The following is an 11344-nucleotide window of genomic DNA, read 5'->3' on the forward strand; positions in this document are numbered from 1 at the left end:
CGCAGGCAGCGCGGCACACGTACATAGCAAGGCATAAGGCCGGTATCTGTTACTGACAATCATCTTCCCATTTAAACTTGTACTCATCGAACATGTGTAGATGCCTTCTCGAAAATTACTGTCTTGGATATGCCAAGCAGTGTGTTCGTCGTTCATGCCGTATGGCAACGGCATGGTTTGAGATGAGCTCACGAGGAGTGGTGCGTTGATCTCCTCTGCATATTGTCAGGGGTCTGACCGCGGTACAATCTCTCTCACTGTAGATGCCTCTATTTGAGCACAGCGCCCGCTAGAAGCGGCCTGTGTGATTCGACTGCTCTCTTGGAGAATTACGTCTCGAATTACATCAGAGAGCTGAAAGGACCGGGCGGCGAAATGCAGCAGAGTGGAAAGGGAGAAGAGAGAGGATATTAACTGGACAAGGGATCCAGGGATCCGGAAGTGGATCTTGGCCGACCCGGCGGACTGGGACGGTCCAGGCTCGACGAGACCAATCACAGCCGTCACGATGCGATGCAGGGCCCGGCATCGCGGTTGCACCCGAGGGATCGAGGCCGCGCCGCATGAAACAAGGTTCACGCAGAAAAAACAAAAACATGTGCGGCGAGTGCAGCATGATTCGCGTTCAGCCATGTGAGTGTGGCCGCTACGAAAGCCGCCTCCTCCGTTGTCGCCCGAGATTGATTGTTGATCTGGTCATCGCCGAATCCTCCGACAAGAGATGCCTCCCAGTCGTCCCAGTCCAGGGCTTTGCCCGGCTGCCGTCACACAACCGTCACGCTCAGCCCTCAGCTTGTGGGGGGGAGGGCTTGGGCTTCACCTGGACAGTAGACGTGCTCACCGTGCAGCCTGAGGCCAGCCCCAGCCACTTCTGCTTGCGATTGGCCCTTCACTTACACCCACGGCCCGACTCGAGGCTCGAAACGGGAAAACTGGTCCTGTCGGTTTGGTATGTGCTTCTGCGAGGACGATGGAAATGGAAAGCGGGGCTAAGCCCACCCTGCATCGGATCACACCCTTCTTTTCGTGAGAGCCCGCATCGAGTTGCGGGTGAGCATGGCGTCCACCCAGGCCACCCTGCTCGCTTGGCGTTTGCCTCTTAGGACTTCCAGTATAGGCCGCCACGACAACATGCTTTTCCATCTCTGGCCCAGCCAGAAAATGCAGCCTCGTTGTGGGGCCCTCGCACGTACTTCTGGGCCCTCCCCACGGGCATCAGCAGCGTGACCGGACCAAATCGGTACTTTTTGCGATGTGCCACGGCATCCACGATAATGCACCACGGATCTGCAGGGCCGGTGATTACCACTCGACGCGCTCAGGAGCCACCGATCTCCGGGACCTTGCAGTCACGACCGTGACCATGCCATGCTCTGGCGTGGTATGAGCATCTCATGCTATACGACCGCGACCCGTAACGCACCCATCCTCCCGAGCTGGCAGGTCGATGGCCTCTCTCGACTCCACGGGCCTGGGATCGTGTTTCCAAAATTGGATACTGGTCAGGTTACTCACTTGCCCTAGCCGCCTGTCAGGTACGAGATCGGGCGACACAATATGCTGTAGCCGTCAGCCGAGCAGGTTCCGTCACGTATTCCCAGAGAGGTAGGCCGATGGATAGGGCACCAGGCCGTCAAGCTGGCAGTCAGGTAGGTAGGTAGGTAAGTAAGATAGGGAGGGAGGAAAGAATGGTCATTGATGCCATTCTTTGACATGGTGCTCGGCAGATGTTTCCACAGCCAAGTCCCGGATGTATGTCGCTAAGATCACATATGTATAACCTTGGGGATCTGGGCGGATCGTGCGGCAATCGTCCTGGAATGGGGACCTGGGTTGCTTTTTGCTTCGCAAGCCACCACCACACTTAGCACCACCTCGAACCTGCAAGCCCGGCAACAGAAGTCACCAGACCGCCAAGGTAGCGCAGTATCATCCCCCGGACAGGATGTCTCATGGGCTGAATAATGGCGCCCACGAGAAGCTGCAGGTCGGCTAACTTGCTCCCCTCAACCAAGCGCGAACCATCATTGACGTGATCTTAAGTCATAGGAGCCGGATCCGGGCGGCCGGCGAACTACTTCTAAATCCTTCAGCTGAGCTAGTTCTCGACCTACCAACCCGCTCGACAAATGGGGTTGGAATCCGCATCACCTTATCACGAGGTGGCTCCCCTGACCACAGCCTTGGGGGTCACCTTTCAAGTACTCGCCAACCGTCACCTATCGGTGGCTCGCCCTCCCAGGTCTTGGCTTGCCCGCTCTCGCTTCGGGGCTTGTGGTGCCCAATTGACCGTACACACACCGTATAGCCACAACGACGCCGCTACGGCCAGGGGAAATCGAGAAGGTGTAAAGACAGTGCATAAGGTGTGGGCGGTATGGGATATAGTTGGTTGAACCTCGTCCGCGGGCGTGATGGACCGCTCAGAGGCCCTCCTAGTTCAGACGAGAGTTGGTGGCAATCAATAAGTAGCCCCCGGGATCTCGCCTTCTCTGTCCTGCCCCATACGAACCCCATAGGGTCATCGCAACTAAGCTACTGTGTTGGATATGACTTCGCTAAAGGCTTTCACGCGGCAATGGCGCCAGCCAAAGGACTACCCCGTAGTATCTTCACTGACCGGGAATATGCCTCCTCGTCGACTCTTCAACAGTACGCCATGTAAGCCCTCGCCCTTGAGTCCGGCCAATCCTGCCAGTGTTGGTGGTCTTGCCACGAGACTAACCTTGTCACATTAGCGCCCAAGGCTGACAGAAGCCTCTCAAATATTGCCGATGAAGGCTTCTATCCAGCTCCCGTACAAAGGATCCGGGAGACTGAATATCCACATATGAAGAAAGGTGAGATGAGGCAGTGACACCCTCCCATACGACGCCAACTAAAAGCCATAGGCGTCTATCTCGATCATAGTGGCACCACCATCTACGCTAGAACACTCATAGAATCCTTCGCCAACCATATGATCTCCAACCTATATGGCAACCCTCACAGCGCCAATGCTCCAGCCGAGCTCTCCGGGCACGTGGTAGACAGTGTGAGACAAAAGGTGTTGAAGTTCTTCGGAGCCGACCCGAGACACTTCGACCTGGTGTTCACAGCCAACGCCACAGCAGGCATCAAGCTGGTCGCGGACTGCTTCAGGGACCTCGCGGAGCAGACGCGCAACGGGAGCTTCTGGTACGGCTACCACAAGGACTCGCACACTAGCCTCGTCGGCATGCGCGAGCTGGCCTATGGGCACTTCCACTGCTTCGGGAGCGACGGCGAGGTCGAGGACTGGCTACACCGGCCCGACTCAGTACTTTCAGGCAAGAACACCCGGCTCCGCCACCTGTCTCGGCGTGGCGGCTTGGGCCTTCTGGCTTACCCCGGCCAGTCCAACATGACCGGACGGAGGCTGCCCCTTTCCTGGCCTGGGAGGGTCAGGTCCTCCCCAGATCTGACAAACACATACAGCCTCCTAGACTGCGCCGCACTGGCCATGACCAGCCCCTTGAACGCTGTCTTCAAAAATGTGGAGACTGCGCCCGACTTTACCTGCGTCTCCTTGTACAAAATCTTTGGCTTTCCTGACCTCGGTGCTCTTATAGTCAGGAAGGACTCAGGCCACATATTGACGCTTCGGAAGTACTTCGGCGGCGGCACAGTCACCATGGTCTCTGTGCTTGGGGGCTCGTGGCACAAGACAAAGGGCCTCGACTCGACGGCGGCCGAGTCCCAAGAGAGCACCACCGCCAACAAGGGCCCTTCCTACGAGATACACGACAGCCTTGAGGACGGGACACTCCCCTTCCACAGCATCCTCGCCCTGGGCCAGGCCATCGACGTCCACTCCCGGATATATGGCTCGATGGAGAACATATCGCGTTATACGACGTATCTTTCCAAAATATTATACAACGAGCTGAGATGCCTGCGCCACGCGAATGGCCGTCCGGCCTGTCACATCTACACAGACGACGACGGTCAGGGCTATGGTGACCCCAATAGGCAGGGCGCCACGATAGCCTTTAACATGATGGACGCAGACGGCGTGTATATCCCATATTCTGACGTGGAGAAGATTGCGAACGACAACGGTGTGTACGTGAGATCAGGAGGTAAGTTCACTGAGTCACTTCAAACTAGAACACATGGACGACAGTCGCGGCTGACTCCTTCCTCCAAGGTATCTGCTGCCCGGGAGGACTCTACACCGCGCTTGACTACGAACCATGGGAGCTCCAGAGGGCGTTCTCGGCCCACCACGTGTGCGGCCCGGACGGGATAAGCCTGATCCACCAACTCCCCACGGGGTGAGTGGTTGAACCCCTGGCCCGTTTGACAAGGTCTGTGCTGACGTGAGGTTGTTGCCGCAGGGTGGTACGGGCTAGTCTCGGTGCGATGAGCACACGCGATGATATCAGCAAGTTTGTGTCCTTCCTGCAGAAGACTTTTGTTAGCCAAGGGTCCACTAGGGCCTTGCTGTCTGAACATGATAGGAGGCTGGAAAGTGCCCCGGAGTACGTGGAGGATATGGACTACGACATAGGCAGCCCTGCTTTAGCAACGGCCGGGACGGGGGCTTAGGTCGCGTTGTGTGCTTTTATCTTTGTGTTCCTTTTTTATCGTTTTCTTTGTCTTTCGCATGGCGAGGCGTACTCTTTCCCGGAAACAATACGGGCAGCAAAAAAAATGGCGCAGGCTTTCACAAGACCTGGCGTCTTCAACTTTACGTCCTCTCCAGCCGAGCTGGCCGCGGCTGCCCTCTGGGCCGAAGGAGAGGGTATCTTAGAACTCACATCCCAGGCGGATTCAAATGAGGGACGTCATCAAGTGATCAAGTGATCAAGTGATCAACAGAATGAATGTTATGACTTACAAGAAGGCTGCAACGGTTACAGTACCTGAGCACGACCGACCTTGGTGGGATGCGGAGCCAGCTACCACAAACGCTCGGCCAAAGTCTGCACGTTACTTCAGTTTGTAGCACAAAGAAATATAGAGACATTATACTCCAAAGGGCATTCCCATTTCATCGCCTAGGGATGGGGGATATGGGACCTAGGAAGTGGCGGAAAAAATCTGGCAGTGCTGAGCAAGGTTCAATATGGCTGAATAGGGTATTCTAGGCTGAAGGCCCGGACTTTAAATTGCAAATAGCACATTAAAACAACTTCTCTGAAGCTATTAAGCCACTGCCACCCACGATGTACACGAATGTGACGCGTATGCCACCTTGAAACGGCAGATCTCGTTGTGGAATTATGCCGAGGACTCACTTGATCTTTCGGCATTTTGCTTGAATTATTCCATGGCTTTCGGGTCTTGTGTCTTCCAGCGACTACCATACATTAGAAGCAATCGAACGTCTAAATTTTGTCAAGCGGCTATTTATCCTCGTCGATTGCCTCCAAGTGCAGAATGTGGAGCTTTTTCGCAAGACCTGGGGCGGTCGGCAATCGTCGGGTTCACCAGTGCAGGCATTTGGCGTGCTGAGTGTTGAATGATTCCAAACAGCAGAGACATACTCATTCTGGCGTAAGATATTGTTCTTTTCGTCGGGTTCAGTTTCTTAGGTAGAAAGGTCATTTGGATACAATAGACTCGATGCCCGAGGGCTGGTATTGGGGGCCGATATAAGCTCTCACAGTAAGCTGGACCATCCAAGATTTTGGTGCTCGGCGTTTGATGACGGCCTCAGGCGCTGATCGATGAGCGTGAATTGTGTAGCGAGGAGATCATGCAAGATAGCAGATCATATGTGGTATGCCTGTTCCAAGCAAGGTTATCTGCCTACACTGTAGTACTTACACCCGTAGTCTCTATTGTAGGGTTCGGGGGCCACGACTTCGGAATTGCAGGGCTGAGACACAAGATAATTTGGCTTCTTTCCAAATCTTTGATGTTAAACGTAGCTATCTCTTGGATTGCAATTCCGTCACTCGGAAGACAAAGCTTTCCACGTGTACCTCGCAAATTGCTGCACAATTGATGCCGTGCCCCAGACTGCATGGATAGATGGAGATCGAACGTCATGTATATTGGCCAGGGTCTCATTCCAGGGGCTGTCCTGGTCAGGAAGCCCGAAGAGCAAACCTAATTAACCAGTCCCTCCACAACGACGATGTGTCAATGATCCTTCTGATACCGCAGGCATTGGATCTGGACCCTGAAGCCCCCCACTCCCCAGGTTGACATCGGGTCGATGGAGTGGAGGTGTGGAAACGATCCAGATTTCAGTGGATGACGACCTCTCTCTGCATGATTGGCCCACAAATCATACATACGTCCCACATGCCCTGTGTAATTGCACCTGCCCAAAATCTCTTTAGTAAACACTATTGCATTTAGCTGTCCCTGGGAATATGCATGTGCTAGCTAGGTGCTTTTATCCCTCAGCTCTGCGCTCGAAGGAAGGAAAGAATAAATAAATGCGGCAAAGGCGGAAGAGACACAGGTCAAGACGGCGAAGAGTGAAGTGCTTCTAGACTACACTAGATCATACACTTTGAGACACATCGAAGAATAGGGCATCACTGTCAGCTCCCAATGCCACCCCAGCCAACAGGAAAGGAACACACAAGACCGGTCAAGGGGCGGCAGGCTTCCGAGCTGCACCGTTGGGTGGATGCACCAAGCACGCTTTTGACAGCTATGCAGAGGTGTCCTGCAGCAATGCACCCAGTGAGGTGCATACACAGAAAGCAGTGGCTGCACAGGGCGGCGTGACAGGTCAGAAAGACCGTTCACTCGAGCGTTGTCTCTCGCCTTGCCCTGCCCTGTCGAGTCGTGGCCCCCCCTGGGGCTTGGCTGCCGTCACGAGGACCCTTGCAGCCATTGTACAGTATCATCGGTAACAGATGCAATACGGAGAGGACGGTCCACAGGAAGCAAATGGATGCTGGACCGAAAGTGCCGCAGGATGGTAGGTCCCATGTCGGTATGGGGTGACTTGCGAAGCCGGTAATGCCACAAATGACGGAATGCGTCACCTTCAACGTCCAGTTTCGTTATAGCCGAGCACCCTCCACCCCTAAACCCGCTGAGTCTCATCTAACCTCGCTGTTGCTCATGATGTTGCGACTTCAGCCTGCAAGAGGAACCAGAGAAACCCCAAGCCCCACCTTCGTGCCTGGCGACCTGCCAACCTTGTAAAGGTGTGATATATAGCCAAGTAAAGTGGACAGTGGCAGCATGGCTGTGGCTCGTACGCACTTTGGTGCTACGGTGGAAGAGATGCGTGGGTGCTTGGAGCCACTTGTCCTCCAGGTGTCGCGTCTGCACAATGATATTGAATATCTACTTAGCATGAAAGTGCCAGGCCAGGTTGTGTTTATCCGGATGCGGCCATGTTTCAGCGTTCAATTCCGCAGGGAAATCCAGCCTTTTCTTTGCAATTCACATTTGCTTTGTTCGCTAACTGAACTCAATTTGTCAATACGGGGAAATAAGCTGTCTTACTCACCATCTGGGCGTTGCCAGTTTGAGTTGCTGCCACCCCCCATGCAATCTGCTGCGAGAGCCGGCCCCAGTCTTCCCTTGCTTCATTCAGTCGGACCCTTGCCCCTTACCTCCGCTCTTCCTTTTTTTCTGCGTTCCCTTTCGAGGAATGAGCTCCTCGACTTAGTCATCTGACAAGTCTCACCGTGGTCGTGCCGACTCCGAGGAGGGCTATATTGCTGCCATCAGTTGGTGATCGGCCTGCGAGTGTCTCTTTCTCTTGGGCGCTAGTAGGGCAGGACACGAAAAAGCAAGGCCAGCGAGAAACAAGGAAAAATCACCTTCTGGCGCTCCTGTCAATCTCATTAGGCACTCGGGCTCGCCACCGAATCACCCGAGCATCAAGGGACAGCGCATCTTGAAGTTGGGCTGGGCTGGGCTGGGCTGGCCATCATTGCTGCCAAACCATTGCTGTCAAAAAGGAAGTGGTCTGTCTCAGGTCAGCAGCGCGCCAGAATATCTACCGGGAGGCAGACAGAGGAGAGCAAAGGTACGCTCGCTATTCAACATACCTACCTACTGACTGGCTCGCGCGTCTTCCTGCGGTCACTTACCTACTATTCCTGATCGCCCCCAAGACCCCAATCTTGATTTCGTGCATGTGCCACAGTATCCAGCAGCGGTTCACGGAAATCAGCGTAATAAGCTCTCGATACCAGGGTATCCTCGGAAGGAGGAACACACTGTGTTTGGTTCACAATCCAAAGCCTCAAAGCCAAGAGACTCGTGGTGGGCCATGTCCTTTGAATGAGTTCTAGGTCAGTGTACCTGCTGAGCTCCTGGGCCTGGCTCCCTGGCCTTGAATCACCCTCAGCCCAGAAGCAAGACTCGTTGAACCGCTGTCAACTGACCCGGTTCCTGCACGCAGTCGGCCTGTCGAGGGGTATTCGGAGCGGCGAGTTGCGGTTGACCGGCGGTCTGAAAACCACAAAGACTGGGTGGGAGCCCGCTGCAACATCAACCGCGTCTCTGTCACAGACCGACTGCAGTCCTTCGTCCACCCCACATGAGCTTTCGCGCCCTTGGTGCTGGTGTTGCTGCTGTTGCCAGGCGTTTATGGCAGCCCATTGTGCAGATCACAACGGCGAATAAGCTCCACGCCGACCCCCATTTGTTCTCCATAGTTGCTGCAAGAGTTTGCGGCTGGCAGAGGTAAATCTCCCTTTAAAGACGAGTCAGATCGCTTGGTCCCCCAGTCTCCTCCCCATCTCCATTCGGCAATCTCGATTGGCTCGCTGGAAATCGGTACCTCTCTTTGTCTCCTCGTCTTTGGCCATTCCATTTGCAGAAAGGCGACTTGACAGCGAGTCCTTGATTAACTTCCTCATATCCTGAGGAGCTGCCTTTGTTTTCGAATCCGGCGCGACAATAGAGCAGGGTACTCACCTGGCATCCCAAAAGAAACGCCCGACGACTCCCGCAGGGACCTCCACCGCGACAATACGACATCAAAGCCAACGACAAGAAAGGATTCATCTGAGCCGAAGCCAAGATTTGGTTTTTAATACGCCCATCTCGGGTGTCCACGTCCTCGTGTTTATCGCACAGGACTACGAGAGCCCAAAAGCCCAAAGCCCGCGCAGCTAAACACCCAAGCTGTTCATGGCTTGTGGCTGCTCCAACGTGACACTCACAAGCAGAATTTTCGAAGGCATATCCGTCTCGTGACACACATAGAAATTTGCCAGAGAGCCAGGAGCGATACAATGTCGTATCAGTACCCCTCTCCGACCACGCCACCGCCGCCGTATGATACAGGCTATCCCATTCCTTCGCAGTCCACTGGAATGGGTATGAGATCACCAGGCCAACCGGTAAAAGACGATGGCGACCCAGCCACTTTGCAATTCGACGGCAAGCGTGAATCATCATCAGACCCAGGGTTGGCAACAGCTGAGCAAGCACAAGGGAACGATCCAGCGAACATGGGCGTCAATGCCGACAAGAAGAGAGGAAAGCTGAATTATCACCGAGCAGGAACTGCCTGTAGTAAGTAATACCCCCACCCCAGAAACGACATACAATGTCGCATGCCCGGTCGTCGATACTAATCTTCGTTTGCAGCAAACTGTCGGAAGCGTAAAATAAGGTGTGTGCAGACGCGCGGTCCGAAATGCGAGCAATGTCAGCGACTCCACAAAGAATGCGTTATCACGGCCGTGGACCAGCAGAGCTCGATGGACGCCAGGAACAAGCCGATACCAAGACCGTCTGCAGGTCATAGGCTCGCTTCGGCAGGTTCCTCCCCTAGCATGCACCACCATGTGGCCATGGTGATGCCTCCCATCCAAAACATCGGGCTGGCAGAGCCACCAGACCTCAAGCGTGAGTTCCTTCTTTCTCCCAACGTCCAAATGTGGAGGCTTCTGGCGGCCCAGGAAAGAGGCGAATTTAATAACGATATTGCAGTGCCCCCTGGCGCACCTATGAACCGCGCATACCCCGACTACGGCGCCCAGGGAATGGCGGGTACGTGGCAGCCGTACAGCCAGACCCCGCCAATCGTACCCAACTTCTCGCCGTATCAACGCGCGACTCCTCCTCCTGGGGCCTGGTCAGCGCATCCAGTTCCAGGGGACGCGTCGGCCAGAGACCAGATGCAGTGGAATTCATACCCTGCGCCGAACCAGTCATTCACGGCCATGTCACAGATGACAGCCGATGCTTACGGCCGGAAAACGCCAAACCCGATGTCTCCGACCGAGATGTACCCTTCCGTACCGAACATGGGGTCGCCGCATGTGGGACAGCCCGCCTCGATGTCCCCTCCTGAGAGCTCGTCTCAGGTGACCAGCTATGGCTCATGGCAGCAAACATACCCCCCGCCATCAATGTCGAGACCGGGAGAGGGCTTCGGAGGCTGGTATCCAGAGGGCGAAGGTGGGGCTTCCCAGCCTCCCCCAGGTAGTGCTGCTCAACAAGACTGGAACTGGAATGGGAGCGCGAAACCGCAGCAAGGCGAAATGCGGAGTTAAGACCGAGGAAGATACTCGAACCAGCTTGGTGCGAGGTAGCTCATGCAGATGTCGCGCGAAGCCGTCGGAGCCAGCATCGTCAGGCGTCGGTCACGCGGCCGAGTTCTCCTGGGCAGTGAGATGGGATACTAGACCAAGCCCACCAGCCAGGGGCCCGACTCAGGCCCGCGATCACCAGGAGAGGATTGAACGCATCTACTGCGCTGACCTCCCCTATTGAATGTGTTCGAGAGGGATGGGTTCCCGAGGCATCATTGACCACAAACCAGTCGACAACACCGGCGACGAAAGGGAAAGAACGAAAGGGACATGATTCTGGGCTACCTCTTAGATATCGTGGGGGGAGCCGACCAGAGAAGAACAGAGGCATCAGCATCGGCATATTCATACCAGATGGAGGATATTTTCGAGCACGAGCAATAATAAAGCGTCAGCGGACGGGGGAGGTGAATGGTGAATTGCCAGCGTCTAAAGACACAGCACAACTAGAAGATCCAGAAACAGAGAGGCATCGCACCAACAGCGACCAACAATTTTTAAAAGACGACGTCTAGAAAAGGGTAAATCTCGGGCGGGATGCACAGGGCAACAAGGGAACAGGGCAAGGACCAGGCCTGCGGGGATCGGCGCCAGGCGGGACGGTCCAAACTTTATTTGTGTGGGGAGGACGGGGGGTTGGAGAGTGGATTCGGGAACTGGGGCCCGGTAGGGACGCGGGTATTGGTTTCAGAATTGGGAGATCGGGACGGGGGAACATCGATGCTGCTCGGCGGGAATAGTATAGGTAGATATTGTTACGCGGCTGATCTGTTCGCATCCTGTTGTGAATTACAGTTTGTTCTGAGGGCGACGGCCTTGTCTTGGGAGTCTGCGGGGCTCCCCAAGGT

The 11344-nt window shown here is 55.0% G+C and overlaps 2 protein-coding genes across 2 annotated transcripts; both read left to right on the forward strand.

The window, feature by feature from the left end:
* Nucleotides 1-2627: 2627 nt before the first annotated feature.
* J7T55_008451 (molybdenum cofactor sulfurase) lies at nt 2628-4569 on the forward strand (the record flags this gene model as incomplete). The annotated part of the gene is made up of 5 exons (XM_053138770.1): nt 2628-2661; nt 2739-2840; nt 2892-4100; nt 4169-4295; nt 4359-4569. 5 exons carry the CDS (start codon nt 2628-2630, stop codon nt 4567-4569), a joined length of 1683 nt encoding a protein of 560 aa, XP_052997727.1.
* Nucleotides 4570-9188: 4619 nt separating this feature from the next.
* Nucleotides 9189-10457, forward strand: J7T55_008452 (uncharacterized protein; the record flags this gene model as incomplete). The annotated part of the gene is made up of 2 exons (XM_053138771.1): nt 9189-9471; nt 9547-10457. The coding sequence occupies 2 exons, from the start codon at nt 9189-9191 to the stop codon at nt 10455-10457; spliced, it is 1194 nt and encodes a 397-aa protein (XP_052997728.1).
* Nucleotides 10458-11344: the final 887 nt, after the last annotated feature.

The sequence above is a fragment of the Diaporthe amygdali genome (genome assembly GCF_026229845.1).
Source record: "Diaporthe amygdali strain CAA958 chromosome Unknown NODE_4_length_2575358_cov_65_588622, whole genome shotgun sequence".
Taxonomy (NCBI): Eukaryota; Fungi; Ascomycota; class Sordariomycetes; order Diaporthales; family Diaporthaceae; genus Diaporthe; species Diaporthe amygdali.